The sequence below is a fragment of the Sesamum indicum genome, linkage group LG9 (genome assembly GCF_026168435.1).
Source record: "Sesamum indicum cultivar Baizhima isolate 11 linkage group LG9, ASM2616843v1, whole genome shotgun sequence".
NCBI classification, from domain to species: Eukaryota; Viridiplantae; Streptophyta; class Magnoliopsida; order Lamiales; family Pedaliaceae; genus Sesamum; species Sesamum indicum.
In genome coordinates, this window is record NC_142665.1 from 20,690,696 (window position 1) to 20,707,297 (window position 16,602).

The 16,602-nt window shown below is 36.6% G+C and overlaps 2 protein-coding genes, 1 long non-coding RNA gene and 1 pseudogene across 5 annotated transcripts; 1 reads left to right on the plus strand and 3 right to left on the minus strand.

Moving 5' to 3' along the window:
- Nucleotides 1–111: 111 nt before the first annotated feature.
- On the minus strand, nucleotides 112–1,182 carry LOC148786995 (LEAF RUST 10 DISEASE-RESISTANCE LOCUS RECEPTOR-LIKE PROTEIN KINASE-like 1.3; annotated as a pseudogene).
- A 558-nt stretch (nucleotides 1,183–1,740) lies between these two features.
- On the minus strand, nucleotides 1,741–8,285 carry LOC105178345 (PR5-like receptor kinase). 3 transcript variants are annotated; one of them, XM_020699060.2, is made up of 6 exons: nucleotides 7,288–8,285; nucleotides 4,732–4,776; nucleotides 4,559–4,651; nucleotides 3,312–4,459; nucleotides 3,007–3,225; nucleotides 1,741–1,973 (listed from the first exon to the last, which is right to left on the minus strand). In XM_020699060.2, exons 1-4 carry the CDS (start codon nucleotides 8,141–8,143, stop codon nucleotides 3,537–3,539), a joined length of 1,917 nt encoding a protein of 638 aa, XP_020554719.1. In that variant the 5' UTR covers nucleotides 8,144–8,285; the 3' UTR covers nucleotides 1,741–1,973; nucleotides 3,007–3,225; nucleotides 3,312–3,536. The 3 variants fall into 3 exon arrangements, with proteins under 3 accessions (XP_020554719.1, XP_020554720.2, XP_011100114.1); XM_020699061.2 differs by adding an exon at nucleotides 7,090–7,123 and having other exon boundaries at nucleotides 3,312–4,651; nucleotides 7,288–7,396; XM_011101812.3 differs by having other exon boundaries at nucleotides 3,312–4,651.
- Nucleotides 2,070–5,698, plus strand: LOC148786996 (uncharacterized). The gene is made up of 3 exons (XR_016067255.1): nucleotides 2,070–2,695; nucleotides 3,019–3,129; nucleotides 5,168–5,698. It is a non-coding gene; the product is annotated as an uncharacterized LOC148786996 (long non-coding RNA).
- Nucleotides 8,286–8,546: 261 nt separating the features above from the next.
- LOC105177927 (uncharacterized) lies at nucleotides 8,547–12,853 on the minus strand. Its single transcript, XM_011101236.3, has 5 exons — nucleotides 12,199–12,853; nucleotides 11,092–11,128; nucleotides 9,416–9,652; nucleotides 9,282–9,329; nucleotides 8,547–9,156 (listed from the first exon to the last, which is right to left on the minus strand). Exons 1-5 carry the CDS (start codon nucleotides 12,501–12,503, stop codon nucleotides 8,755–8,757), a joined length of 1,029 nt encoding a protein of 342 aa, XP_011099538.1. The 5' UTR covers nucleotides 12,504–12,853; the 3' UTR covers nucleotides 8,547–8,754.
- Between the last annotated feature and the right edge of the window lie 3,749 nt (nucleotides 12,854–16,602).

Here is a 16,602-nt window from a genome sequence, read left to right on the forward strand (position 1 = left end):
AGGGAAAGAGAAGCAAATGTTAAAATGACAATTGGACAGAGGAACAAAGACCTGGAAAACTTTTACATCTCAGCAAGAAGTTTAAACACAAAACGGATCATAAACATAACATAGATAAAGAACCTTGCATTATGCAGTATAAAACTAGTGAAAGACCACAAACTACGAATTCCATCCTGAGGAATCCTAAACAGCAACACTCATTGACGACAAAGTCTCAACTCTCAAATTATGCTCTCTACTACTTAGAAGATTTCTTCTTCTCAACTGTCATTCAGACCATCGGTTAGAAATGTATAACACATAGTAGTACTATAGTAGCATATTACAAAAGTCAGCATAATAAACTGAGATGTAAAAACTCCCAATTACCTGCAAAAGGCCGTGTAGCGTTCGGACCATCCCTTCCGGGAGAAGTGTCAAAGCAAAAGGACAAGGTCTATTGCCACAGATACAAAGGGGTCGACCCAAGACCGAATCAAACCCGCATTGCCCGCCCAATCCACTGCACTTAGAACACAATCTCTCATAAGGGTCGCTATAATTCACACTAAAACCCTGCATTAGTGCTTCCCCAAGACTCAGCTACAAATCCGTGAGCCCATTGCTAGCGGACCTCAAAACGGGGACGCTAATAATCATTCTACAATATATAATTCTCAGAATCGGGTCATGAGGGATCGGTCCCACCAGATAATAAGAGTCGGTAAACTTCAAACCAGGGGAATTACAGCTAAAATGATTGTAGGGTGAGGTAGGCATGGCAGAAACATTACAGCCGTAGAACAGATTGAGGTCGTCGTTTTGGGGACCATCGTAGGAAAAAAGAGTGGAATTGAGTGTAGTGTTGTGGAATTCAGAGGGACAGGTATTATTGTAGAGGTCGGAGCGGGAGAGAATGAGGGTCTTCTGAGGTTGATGGATTTGCAGAACTCGATAGGTGAGTGAGGTTTGAGTGGTCAACTCCGTAATGTTGTTGTCCCGACAGGTGAGTGAGAAGCCGGGGAAGCCGCAGTGGGCGGGACGGTCACCGCCGGAGAAAGGGTAAGTGATGTTGGTAATGGGGCCGCAGGAGAAGGTGCGGTTGCAGTTTGGGTAGGTGGTGGTGGGTTGAGAATAGGCGGCGGTGAAGAGGGTGGCGGTGGTGAGTGTGATGAGGAGCGAGGAAAGAGAGGGAGGCATTTCTTGGTGGGTGTTTGAACTTTGAAGACCTTAAACTTGACGACATTGGCTTGGATGGAACATTTTGTTTAAATTCTTTTGCTCTTCACTGAAACAATCTTTTGTTTATTGTTACAGCAGCCTTTCTTGACTAAGGAAATTTATAAACTCTTTTCCTTCCTTTTGGTAAGAGTTATTTAATCACACATTTCTGTATCAAATTGGCTTTACAGCACAACAACTTTCCCACCAGAGAGTTATTTAATCACACTTTATGTATCACAGTATCACGTACTGATCTTGCATTCACACGTGTATTATATGCTGTTCTTACTGCAGATGGAGAACCAGCAAGTGTGAAAAGATGTTTAAAGAATTTGCTGTGTCCAAAACGCGCAAGGGAGAAAAGACTTTGGTGGTATTAAGACAAAATTTTCATTGGAGAAATGGAGATAATGTTAAAGAGGTTTTTCCAAGGATTATTTTCTGGTGAGCAGATGACTAAAATGATTATACAAATAGTTCAGTGATCGGTGAACATGGGCAGCTGAGTCACGCTGCAACCTGCATGGGTACACAGTTATGTTCTGGTCATCAGCAGCCGAAGAGAATTCGGAAAGGTTGAAATCCAACATATAGGTTGTGATGGAAAGAAAAGTTTTACGAATGGTGTCCCACAGGTCTTCATCAATGTTGGTAGGATGTCGATGAGATCGATGTACAGGAAGGGAACATCACCTATGCAATCGAGCTGGGAGCAGTGATAGCCTCAGGGGAGGCTGGTTGCCCGTTGCCTCCCCAGAATGGATAGCCTGTTGCCATGATCTGAGTTAGCATTATCCTAATCCTTATGAGCAGCTTTGCACTGAAGCTGCTGTCTAGTTTTGCAGACATTCAGGTATTACTCTGATTACATCTAGAATTAACACGTTGCAAGAAATTTTCTCACCCGTCACTTTCAATTACTAAGTAAAATCTATGTGCATTTCAGAAACACTAATTTCATGTACAAATAGTGGTAAATACTATAAATTAAGCGGGAAGAACTTAGAAAAACTAAGATGGCGTGGCATTTACCTCAAGTATGAGATATTTGGATTCTAGATATATTATTCATAATTATGGATAAAAAAATGTTGGAATTAATTGTAATTATTTTATGAAATTAAAAGTAGGATGTTTAATAGTACCCACGTTTACTTGCTATGTTTTCTCACCATTAACTATGAAATGATCTTTCCACCCTTTTCATTATTTGTAAAGAATATTATGACTTTACTGATTAAAAAAATCTTTTTTTTTTAGAATAAACTTGAAGCTTTCATTTCAACAAGGATAAAAACAAACTATTGCAAAACAATACATGAAACAGAGAACATCCCAAGTCCAAACCTATAGAAACAAAACCCATGCTATTTGAAGCAAACAACTATGTACTGCGGCGGGGATGGAAGACGGGGGAGGGGGGGGGGGGGTTGATTGGTGTGGAGACACGGCTGGCAGCTGCGGGGAGAGAAGAAGACATATTTTTCAGGCATATTCATTATATTCTATATATATTTTTTTAGGCATATTCCTCATATTCAATATATTTCTTTTAGGCATATTCATTATATTTTTACAATTGGCTGCAGAAAAAACATTTCAGAATTTCAAATTTTTGTTAGTGACTTGAATAGCAAATCCTCTTATTCAAAGAGTTTATATGTACGTATCATGTTATTATACTCTTGTGTTTTGAAGATAATATTTAGTTTTAGAGATCATTTACTTAGCTAAATATGCATTATTATAAATTTTCCACGAGTGATCTAAAACTCATGAACAGGGCTAAATTTTATGCACCTTCTATGACAGATAGAATATGCCCTGCAATTCCCGCTCCTGGCAAGCCTCACTCAGACAGAAACTGCATGGCTGTTGACCGCATCGTTTAGTGGGATTCTCCTTTCTCCGATTGAATATGTGGTAAGATAGTGATCCCCCATACCCCTGTTGTTTACGATCATATAATGCATGCAATGTAGCAGAATATATCTGATTATCATCCGTTGCCCGAACAACCTGAGAGGTGAATGCACCTGTCAGAAAGTTTGAAGTTCCTCAAACAAAGAGTATTCATTCTGTTCTCTAGGGGACAGATCAAGAACCTGTTTGAATTCACTTAAGCAAAGTGAATGGATTTGGTTCTGAAGCATCAGAATATCTGGAGTCTGAAGAACTGGACCAAATTCTTGTGCTCACGTTTCTGTCCTTTTGGTACATATACTTTTAAAATGTACAACATAATTCCACCATGACTTGAATTATTGAGTCAATGTAGCCTGAGACTTTGGACATTAAACAGATTGTTAGCCAATTTGCTAACCTTGTCCTCATATTTCTATATCTACATCTACAGAAACTGAAGAGGAAAATTGTGGTCCTGACAACTTGGGAGAAGAAAGGAATGGCTTTGGGGGAATTTTTATAGACTCAAGACTTCCTTCTAACATCTCCACAACCTTAGTCATTGCTGGTCTGTCTGATGGAGCAGTCTGAATGCACCAAAGCCCTACCAATAACATTTTTCTTGCAGTTTCTTCTTGCTCTTCAGTCATGAGATCATCTAATTTCTCGTTCTTGAGCGCAACGTGCTCGTAAATTTTGTCAGGAAAATAATCTTCACTTGATTGGATTGCCTCAATTTTATCAAAATTTCTTGCTCCAGCCATTTCAAGAAGCATCATTCCGTAGCTATACACATCAGACTTGTGAGAAACTGCTCCGAAATTTCTGGAGAACACCTCAGGAGCAATGTAGCCAACAGTCCCTCTTGCCCCAAGCATTGATATTATACTCTGCTTCTTCTTGAACAATTTAGCAAGCCCAAAATCAGATATTTTCGGGCAAAACTCTTCGTCCAAAAGAATGTTCTGAGGCTTGATGTCAAAATGAACAATCCTTGTGTTGCAACCTCTGTGTAGATACTCAAGACCGCGGGCGATGCCTACTGCAATCCCATACAATGTTTCCCAATCCAACTGACAGCCTGGATCAATTGATCCACTCTTACAGATGAACTTGTCCAATGATTTGTTTGGCATATATTCATAGACTAACACTCTTTTCTTTCTGTCATAGCAAAATCCCAGTAGATTGACAATGTTTACATGGGAGGTTCTACTTATACTGGCAACTTCATTAATGAATTCTTCCGTGTTGTTATCAGTCTCAGTTAAGACCTTAACCGCAACAAGCTGGCCATTGGGTAACTTACCTTTGTATACAATGCCATATCCTCCTTTCCCCAGCTTTTCTGCAAAGGAATTAGTTATTTTCTTGATTTCCCTGTAGTTATATCTCTTTGGAGCCAGAGATCCATGGCTGAGTAGAAACTTGTCAATGTTTTGCTTACTTTTTTGGTCAGCCTCCTGCAGTTTAAATTGTTTTCTTATGTAGAAAATGATGATGGATGATATAACTAAACCAGCAATACCAAGTGACACCCCTGCATAGAAGCCGAAAATAGGTTATGCAATTCGACTGAACAATAAGAGGATTGAATATACTGGAAAGAATATAGGTTACCTATTATGACATACATCTGCAGATCAGAAAGCACCTTTCTAGATCCTGAAGAAAAAAACTAGTAATCATAAGAACATGAAGAAATCATTTCCTCTACTATGCAGGCACATACATGAACTTGCAAGGAGTGATACTCTTGTTATGCTATTATTGTTTACCAAATACAACATTCGTGGTTTGCCCCAAATTCTTGAATCTAAAGAATTGGAAACTTTCAGGAACTATGATAAGGTTAAGATTATGAATTCTTCCCAATTATAGGAAGATAAAAGAGAATAAAGTTTTTTGACAGATAGATCATGTTGTTTTCCATTCTCAAGTAGCAGATAAAATACATAGGAAATTCGCAAGATTGTTGGCAAGTTTTTCTATCCTCTTGTTTTTTTTACCTTAAGATAATTTGTCCTACACAACTTATTTCGTAATAGTTTTTCAGCCATGCAGGCCTTGCTTTGGAGCGAGCGAACTGCCTAGGGGTAGCACACTGGCGGCATATGGTGGCTCACCACAAAAAGGTTTGAGCAAGGAGGAGTGAAACACAGGATGGATGCATGAACACTCTGGCAAGTCAAGTTAGGCCACAGGTCCATTATGTGAAGAACGCAAAATAGGTTGTAGTATTGTTTTGCCAATTTCTGAGAATGGCGAGTCACCATTATCTGAGATATGGCTGGAGACAAAGGAGGACCCGATCGCAATGGTAAAAGCTCGGTCTCGTCGATGTCGATCAGCTTGTTATTTCATTTTGAGGCCTGCTTAAGCCAAATGGTATTTGGCCATAGATAAGATGTCTTGGCGAAGGGTTAGGGTGTTGTCAAGCAAAGTAACCAGGGGTTGGAATAGGTGACAGAAAGCCAATTGAATTGATAGTTTTGGAAACTATTCAGCAATCTTTACTAAAGTAATATTATATGGTAAGTATTCATCCTTGGCATATGTGTATGTCGTGCTTACCAATTACATTAAACATCGCTTTAACGTAACAATAGATGTTCATAGGGCAATTAGATAATCCATGTGGTTGGGATGCGCATTGGATGATGACTATGATACCAACTTCTAAAAATTGTTCTAAAATATTCTAAGTCAACTACTTCGAGATTGGGCATCAAAAGTCCTATAGATAATTGCACTGAATATTGCATTCATTGAATGATTACCGTATTTCATCGGCGACAAATATTTGACGTCTATGTAATTTCAGTGGGTTAGTTGACAAGGTAGTCAACTGTTGAACTGACTTGTGGGAATCGTTATATAGAAGCCTTAGAAGCTCAATTAGTATGACCAAAATAGTACGAGAATAGTCTTCTTTTCGCGTATGGGAGTAACGATAAGGCTTTGTGTTGATCGGTGTGTGTTGGGGAATGAGATGGATATGAAGATCTTGTGGCCGAAGGTGAAGAAGGCTTTGTGGTATGTGAAATAGGTGTTGATATTCAAAGAGAAGCCTACAGAGGTCTTGGGGATATGTGGCAGTAGGCAGGATCAACAAGGGATTGAATCGAGAGATAGTAAAATTGCATTCAAGGAACCCAATAATCAGACAAGAAAGGCCGAATAATCAGAAAATAAGGGAGGAAGCCTGCTCATCTATTCTGCACCCAGCAACTGCACATATACAATTACTCTTTAAAGAAACTTAATGTATTGCACGCGCTTGCAGCTATGATTGATTTTTATGAATAAAATATAATTTTATATGTAAATAATATATATAATATATTTATAATAATAAATATTATATATAATATACAATATTTATAATATATATTTTTGTAAGATAATATTAAAACCCAACTCCCTCCCCCCCGCCACCAACCCTCTTTGCCGGCGCCAAGGTCCCCCCTTCTCCATCCCCGTCTTCCCACTATTTTATATCTATTTAGTTTGTTTGAATTAATATAATTTAGGCTATTGATTTGTTAACCAAATTTGGATCTTATATTCAAATGAGATCCAATGATTTATTAAATAAAGATGCAAACTTTATTTTACAATTAAATATAAAAAATCTTTGAAAAAAAAAAGTGTGTACCATACAAAATCATGAGAGGAGTGTTTTTGCTTCATTTCAAAAAATAAAAAAAAAAAGTAAATTATTGTTTTTTATTTTATTTTATTTCCATAAGGCAATAAATTGCTGGTTTCTAATATTAGGGGGAAAATTGCATTTAATCCTAGATAAAAAAGTGTCAAAAATAAAGAATAGGTATTGTTATTTAGTAATGATGATTAACATGAAAACGCTTCCTCTTCCTTTTCTAATTAAACGAGTTTGAGAAATGTCCGAATCACATCACACAGCCGAAAGCGGATGCGTGAAAAGTCGGATTCAGACGTTTAGGGAAATCTCACCTTGTAGAATTAGAAAAAGCGCAAGGGGAAGAACCTGGGGAATTTTCAGAAATCAGAGTTAGGGACGATGAGGATCGGGAGAAGAGACTGTTTTCTTGGAAAGAGCAAAGCAAACCTCCCCGTCGAGAAAAGGAAATCATGTAGAGCTAGCAGCTAAAAATGAAGAAAACAGGGGAGGAAGAATCAGTTGTTACGTACCGTTTCCAGGTCGGGAATCATCGCAAGTGAATTCATGAACCCGGTCAGTGCAGTAGCAGGCAAACGCCGTCGTGCCCTCATTATACCCACACAACCCTCCCGATCTCGCGCAACCATTGCAGTTATCATTATTCGCCGACCACTGAATCGTAAACCCGCTCCTAAGCGCGTCCGGTAAAAGATTTGCCGATGCAGTCTCAAGATTTGTCAAATCCCTGGCCGCCCTTCGATTCACCGGAACATAAATATTACTGCTGCATGTGACACCATTTCCCTGCCCGGATGCTTCCGCCGTCGTGTAAAAGTTTAAGGTATTTACTCCGTTCACGTTGCAACTGAACTGAAAGGGGACAGGCGTTCCAGGGGGCAGCTGATTCGTGCCGCAGCCATAGTACAGAGTGATATTCTGGTCATTAGCAGCAGAGGAAAAATCGAACAGGCTGAAATTCAAAGTTGTGTTGAAGAATAACGTAGGACAAATAGTGTCCCACAGGTCTTCTCTTGCAATCCTGAGAGTTCGAGTCGTCTTATCAACGTTGAGCACTCGATAGAATGTTGATGATATGTTGAGTAAGGGGATGTTGGATTGGCAGTTGATCTGGAAGCCCGGGTAGCCGCAGGAGACGGGCCGGTTGCCGCCCCAGAATGGGTAGCCTATCTCCCTGAGGCTGCCACACTGAAATGGCTGGCTACAGGTTTGATACTGTGAATCATTTTGACTCGAATAACTCGGGATTCTTATTAACATAAGGACTGTGAGGATCAGGGAGAGAAAACTTTGTTCGAGTTTTAGATTCATTTTAGGAATTTGAGAGGGCGGCGGGGGTTGCATAAACTTTCGAAAAGCCAAGATCATATGGAAATGGAATGGGTTTAATTCTGTATAATAAACTGGACTTATTTGGATGGGAAGAGAGTTACAAAGAACTCCAAACAAGCCATCATCGTCCGAAGATGCAATGGTTCATATCCTCCATGTAAAAGGTCAACGTAAATGTTAAATCCGTAGTGGCTTGGAATTTTTCAAAGTCTGCTCTCTGTTAAAGTCTGAAAATTAATCAGTATAAATTTGGACCAAGAACCCAAAAACCAAAAATATCTATATAAACAAGACGTCCACTAGAAGCTTCTGTTTGAATTTCTAATGATGCTCTACCATTATGCATTCACACTGCCCCGTACGGGTAATCGAACTCTACATACAACTATTTGGTACATGAACCGGAGATAAGGTAGCACGGAACGATCAAACCAGACTGTGACACAGGTTAAAACATAGCAGTTATTCTTATTTTCTCAGGATCAGTATAAATAATTGAGATGACTTACTACTTACTAGATAAGCACGCTCAACATGATACATACTCGGGACATGGAAGGCGTCTCCATCGACACAGGAATAGTGTTAAAACATTATCTTCTCCACCTACACAAGAGAGAGTAACGATGTAATGTGTTCTGTAGCAATCACCAGATTAAGCCTTTTCTTTTCCTGAACGGGTCCACACTATCAGTACTGATTCTAGATTTTTCCAGCTTGCTCGTCTTCTTGGACTTATAGAGTTGGCTGTCCAAACTGTTTCTGGAAACTTCTGGAATATCCGTTCGCAACTCAAAAGTGTCAGTGGTATTGATTTCTGCAGATTTATTCTTGTTGTCAGTATCTAAGGATGTTGCTGCAGAGCCATTGGCTGCTGGTTTTGATTTGCGAAGAGCTAGTACAAACTTCTTCAGCTGTTTAATGAACTCGGGATAAAGTTCAAGATTGCAATGCCCGCCTCCATTTATCCACACAGGTTCACATTTCACCTTGCAGAGCTCCCAAAGCTGCTTCCCATGGGAGCAATCCACAACATCATCGGCAGTTCCCTAAAATTGATCAACCAATTAAATAGTAACAAATTCAATTACAGAAGATAAGTGGAAATGTGGCCAATAAAGGAGAAAGAAGGAAAGGTGAAGCGAAAGAAAGGCTCGGAGGAAAGATAACTTACATGAATAACGAGAACTGGACAATTTATTGAACCAATTTTGTCAATATTCTGTAGTTAACAAAAAATGACTTGAGTGTTAATATGAGAAATAGGTAATGATATAATACATGTGCAAGACTACGTAATATTATTACCTTGTAAATGTCAAACCAATATGTTCGTTTTACAGGGTACAGCACTCTCAACCCGGATAAAATTGGGCTATGCAAAACAACACCTCTCAAGTTTGGTAGACGTGATGCAAGATCAACAGTGGGACCACTACCAACAGACTGACCATATAGTATTAGTTGTTCGTCTTTCACTCCATACTGCTCCTTAAGGCATTTATATACAGCATCAATGTCTGCGTACGTATTACATTCAGTTGGCTGTTTCAAAGAAAAAGGTATTGTTGCGTCATATCGTGACAGGACCTAATGATCTGAACACATAGAGGAGAGTACAAATTCACAAATCAAATATTTTGTATTTATGTAGGACACCTATTTGAACAAATATTAGGAAGGTGATTACGCAGTATACCACTTTTCATTTTATCTCTCAGTGCAACCAATCCATATGCAAACCAAGTTTTTAGTTAGTTCTCTAAACACGCACCTATCCATTTCCTGAAAAGAAAATCACTTACATGTATTACTAAACTGACATGTCCAAATGCGAAATAAGAGGGCCAATTACATACAAAAATTCATTTAGGACTGGCACTAAATCCACCATGACTTCATGCTGACTTAAATGCAGAATCCTTGGTCTAGTTCATTAAGCAATGCCTTCAGAGAAAACAACCAGCAAAAGGAAGAATGGAAACTAATAAAGCCCTTTATCTTGTCTATTTCTCTGGCTGCAGAATTCTAAATGACAAATGCTTAAAGTGGAGTCCACAAAATGTCCATTTGAGAATCAATGCAACATCTGATCATTTTGGACTCCACCTGCAATCCCCAAAGTTATTTCTCGTAATATTTAATCTTGCAGAAGATAAAACATTCCATCATATAACAGCAGCAACTCTGCAAAGTTGATCACCACCTAAATAAATCCATTGATGAGAATCTAGAAGTACTAGCTGTGATTTGATAATGGGGATTCCGGAATGTAGTCTGCTTTTAAGTAAATACATCTATATGGCCTTTCAGCTTTTACGTCACATTCTTTTGATCAAATCTGAACCCTCTGACAGTGCATTTGTTGCAGATCCAACGCAATACTCTTGACAGTGTTGGTGCTTCTTGATCTTGAGCCATTCCTTTATTAAAAAATGAATTTTGAACCCTTTCAATTCACTGAAGAAAGATAAACTCCTTTGTGCAAATCTAAATATTGCATGCTACATGGAAAATACCTTCTCTGTCCCATTGGAATAACTGCCTCTCTGGAAGTGCCCAAATGGATGTATACTTTCTTAAACTGACCATTGCATTGTCTTTTCTTTGCCATGATGCATTATCTAAATTAATCACGATTTGTCATTTACTAATTCAACTAACCGAGGAGGAGGAGCAACCAATATTATGCCACAATGAAGGACAATACTAGAACACCCCACACCAAATCAAGATAAGAAAAGTCATTCAATTTGTGGATGAAGAGAAGGACATCTGGTAGAAAGAAGCAAGGACAACGTAGGTTCTATTGAATGACAAAGTTACAAGATTTGCGTCATTAACGTATGTCCTCCAAATTTCTTAAGGAAAGTTAATCCAAAATGGGATCAGCGTTTCACTAGAAAACAATGTGAAAGTCCCACTAAGACAAACTAATAAACAAAACAGTTTTGATAAATTGCAGTTTGAATTAGGCATCTGACCTTTCCACTTGACTGCCCGTATCCTGAATAATCATACCTGAAGACAAAGGACTGAGCAAGTAAGTAAAGTACACATTCTCAACAAACTTCAATTAATCAGTTTCTGCTACATAATTGATAAATCTGCATATAAATAAAGCTCAAGGAGAAAACACATGGCCTGAAGGAACATCATCTGGCCAGAAAAGATTTACTGGTACAAATGTATAGACACTTTCAAATTGAGATCTTTTGTCTCTTTGCAATTTTATTTACAAGATTAATTTTAGTTCTTTGTAAGCTCTCTTGATAATTGATGTACCATTCTTGTGCACCGCACATGTCGAAAAGTTTTAGGCAAGTCATAAAGTACTTCGAGATATCAAAAGAATGGATGCCTTTCCCAACTGACAAATTTCGAAACCGAATGCATCTCGCAATATATTATTGGTAAAGTATAGCATCAAAGTCTGCGTTCAAAACGATGGGCGAACACAAGGACTCAAGAAGTGCCATAATAAAGCACATTTCAGTTGGACCATTGTTTGTTAGGTTGGCGTAGTTCAATATTCTCTGTACCCCAAAAGTTACAGCAGCAGACTTCAACTCAAGCACCTGCATTTTAGTTTCAATACACTTCCTCCACTAAGAAAGTCCCATCAAAGTACTTGGGGCAACTGTTCGGTACAATTTCAACAATGTATCTTATCTTCATCAACAATTTAGAGCTCTAGTCAAATGTACAAGACAGCTCTAAAATCCTCCTAAGCTAGACGGCGGACTTATATTCTTCTATAGCTCCTTGTTTAGGCTGCACGCAACTGACCTTTCTGCGCATTCTAGTTTTCCGTTTTACCAATTATCAGCTGCTTTAGTGCTTTGTAACTCTCGTATTCCTTAGGATATGGAAAGCATATTAGACATGTTCACTGAAAGCAATAGTTTCTGAAATATTGCAGGAATCATTATTAATAGGTCAGCAGAATCCACAGCCATGGATAAGAAATCAAGCGAACTAATAACAGCAGAAATTCGAAATTTCTATTATAGAAGTAGATTTTGTTACTTTAATTTTCTTCAGCAAAAACTAATAAAACTGAAAAGTTGAGTAAAGAAATCAGAAAATACCCCATAAGATTGACGCGGAGACGGAGACTAAGCTCCACGAACAGCTCATACATCTGACCTAAATCGGCGGCGTTCCCATGGGAATAGAGCATGGTGGCGTTGGCCTTGGGGTGGCTAACGTGCACCGCCACAACATCATTTCCCCGACGAGTCCTCAGCCTCAACACGTCCACGTCCTCCCTCCGCGGCACCTCTGGTATGCAGAGTACCCCGCCGCACGACTCCTCTGCCACCACCGTGTAAGACGGCGGGCTCGGCGGAAAGAACGCGAACTTAGCTGCAATCGTTGACGTCACCCCGCCCATTGTTTCCGTCACTATTCCCCCTCCAAGCGGCAGCTCAACAATTTTTTTGCACAATTCATAAAGAAAGCCGGAGAGCTTTTTTTTCCTGTAATTTATTTTCCCTTTTAGTCGGTGTCTTGTCCTTATCCTCCTGTAATTAGATTCCCGCTTAGACAAGAGATGGAAAACAGGAAACTAAGGGAAGACAGAGTTGACTGAGGCGGAGGAGAGGTGGCGCGTGGGAGAAGGGGAAGGGGAACGAGAGTAGGGACAGGTGAATGGTGAGGGGAATCTGATGTGGTAGATGAGTATCTACCAAGGGGTGGCTGACTTATGAGATTGATTGATGTCTTTTAACGAGAAAGGGGTACATACTATATACTGCAGCTGTGTGGTATGATGTGCCGCAGACTATCTATTACTTTCTAGGAAGGAATATTTTAGAAACTGTTGTACTTTCAGAAACTGAAATTACGATGTCGTTTAGCCCTAATTCTTCAATCATCACTTAAATGCTAGGACCTAATTCACTGTGCAACAACTATTTTGTCCAGTAGTCCAATTTTGGTATGCTATAAAATTAAGAATTACTACATTTATTATTTAAATTTCGTTATATATTTTTTTACTTTTCTCCATAACAATTTTGCACAAAATTATTTTTTTTTTTAAACACAATATAAAGTTTGAAAAGCGAAATTTTCTACATAACAAAATTTATCCTTCTCTACAAAACAAAAATAAGCAGAAAGGAGGTTCCTCCACAAAACATTTTCCATGAAATTAGGGGTATTTCATTACTTATTGATCTTTTGCTGATAGTTGTTGTCCAATCTGAGTTTTTTCTGTGTTATTTATGGGATTGTACCTATATGGATTCTTTGGAGGTTACTCGTTCATATGGTTGACGTTGTGGCTAATGTTTGTCTGCGTACCTTCTGGTTTTGTCACTTCTGATGTTCTTGTTTATCTGGTTGTTTGTTGTTATATCTTTTGCAGGTTTTATGAACCCATTTCACAAGTTCAACAGCTGTCAGCTATACAAACATTTGTTGTAAGGGAGCAGTACTCATTATTTAATATTGTTCTATTTGTAAGGGAGTAGTACTCATTGTTTACGGCTTTGCTAGAAATTTTAGGGAGGTAGCTCTCCCCACTGTAACTATTTTTGTACATTTTAATATAGAAGGATTAGGGAATCCAAAAAGCTCCCCCGACCTCTAAATAATTTTTGTTAAGAAAAAAAAAAAAAAAAAAAAGCAGAAGGGAGGTGCAGATATCAAAGAGTCGGGAAGGTAGTGCGTGGTTTGCAAATCTGTAACAAAATTGAAAGCCAACTCCTTTCAAATTAGAGAAAGAAAGGAGCTTTTATACAAGTAATAATACGTGCACCCAACTTATCCAAAAACAATGAACAACAAAAGATAACGTGCACATACCCTTCAGTTAGTCGTTCCCTCCTAACATCCCCCATTTTCTCACTGTTGTATTAATTTATGCATTATTTTAACATAATTGTTATTTTTATATAATATGCCATTCATTATATTATTCAATCGCATTCAAAACTTAATTCAAAACAATCACAAAAAAATAAAAAACTACTGAGATAGTAACATACATCCATATTTATAAAATTCGAGTTCACAATTTTTTAGTTATGAAACCTTAATCTTACCAATCAAATAATATCTGATAAACTTTACATGATTGATTTAGGAGTGGAAGACTGGACTTGGACTATAACAATGCGCCCAATTAATGGTTGGGGCATTAGTCAACACAACTTCCACAATGTTGCCAAATTGGTTCAAGAGTTCTCTCCATGTATTTATTTTTTAAATAGTGAATACACAATTTATATTAGGGATATTTATATTTTCATCCCTTAATTTATAATTTATTTACATAAATTATTCTTATCTTTTAGATAATTATAAATACTCCAATCAAAATATTATTATCACTTACACCACCTTTTACTTTTTTTAAAAATTACACACACATACCCTAAAAATGTTAGCATTGTTACACAAACTATCTCTATTTTTTTATTGTCAAAAGTAATTTTTATAATTATACAAAAAAAATAAGTGATTTGTGTGAATAGACTACTGAAAAAGAAAATACTAATTATGAATTATAGATTAGTGAAAAAGAAAATACATTTCAGAAAACATGAGAAATTCTTGAGAGGTAGGTCCTAAAATTTTGTACCAAGATCAGGGCCTCTACAACTTAGATAATGTGGATAATGTAAGCATTTTTTTTTTTACCAGCAAAAAAGTTATTATATTATTTAATATTTTTAAATTTAAAAATTAATTTAGTTGGAGAAGTTGAGGCTCCATGATCTTCGAAGTCATGAGTTCGAACCACACCTTATGTGTGAGATGTTGTTTCTACTAAATAATAGGTGTGTTTCTATTTTAATAATAGATGTTGGTTAGATTTAGTGTATTTGATAGTATTGATTAGCATATAATTACTATAATAGTTTGTTAAATATATACGACATGAGTGATTGTAAGCAATTTATTTCAATTAATAATATTTCATCGCTTTTACTTAAAAAAATTAAAAATTAATTTAAATCAACAAATTCATTGAAACGAGACAAAAGAACGAAAAACTACTATAAAAGTATATATGTATTACCTATATTTACGGGACTCAAATTCATAATATTTTGATCATAAAATCTCGATCTTACCATTTAAGCAAGATCTTGCTGCCAAAGAATGGAAGCATGACCGAAGACTGGAAAAGTAACAAATATGGTCAAAATAATTACCGTCAAAATATGTAAAAAAGCAGTTTATATGTATATATATACGTGTGTGTGAACAAAGGTAAAATAAAATTATGAGGCACAACTTTAGGTAAAATTATTAATTATTTACTACTCTTTTATTGACATTTTTTCTGTAAGTCATACAAAAGCTCAATCTTCAAAATTTATTCAAAAAAATGTAGCTATGGTACAGTTTGAGTTTGGTTTGGTGGTTGGAATTCTCAAAATTATTCTTAAACTTTAGTTATAACTAGTTGTAGGTGGCACCATAAAAAAGAGTTACTGTTTATCTATGATTTTATTATCTAGAGATTAAAATTATAATAAATAATTATTATTAACTATGATTAAATAAAATCGATACAAAAAATTTATTTATTTACCATGAAAATTATTTTTGCATGCCTAAGTATTTGCCAGACTTTTAGCCATGATACTCGCAAAAACCATGGCAACATTCATTGCGTGGTTATGGCCAATGACTTTTTACTATGATTATTAATTTTTAATTATGGTAATTAAATATTATATTTTAGAATAATTATACTCCCTTCTATTTGGGGTTTGGTGTATTTACACGCAGACCTCATGTAGTTTGAAAAATTACATCTAGCACCCTTGAAGTTTGCTTTCGTCTAACAAATAAGTCCATTCGTTAGTTAAAATTTCACTGAATTTACTGATATTAAGAAAAAAAAACTGTATGAGAATTAATATTTACCCTCGATTGACTTATTACTGATTTATTGCAGGTCAAATAATTTTATTCATACTAAAATACCCTTATAACAGTGAAAATATACTCTTCACATGCATTAACGCATGAAGACGTATAAAAATAATTTCATCATAAATAGATTTATCTGACCTGCAATAAATCAGTAATAAGTCAATCGGGGGTTAATATATATTCTTTTCTAATTTTTTTTGTTAATATCACCATATTCAATCAATTTTGATTAACGAAAGGACTTATTTATTAAACAGAAACAAACATCAATGGTGCTAAATATAATTTTTCAAACCACAGAAAATTTATAAGTAATTATACCAAATTTCAAAGAGAGGAGTGTAATTATCCCTATAATTTTTTTATTTAAAAAAATAAGTATCATTTACTAAATATTTTGGTTGTAGGAAAAACTCAAATATGAAAATAATTATGGTAAAAACAATAAATACTTTTGAGAAAGAGTATGTGGAGCAAGAGAAAGAGAAAGTAAATATTCACGAAAAAGAAATAACTATTTTTTTAATAAAAAAAATTATCACTTGTTGATATTAGAAAAAAAGGGTAAAATACAATTCACCCCCTTTTGTTATTAA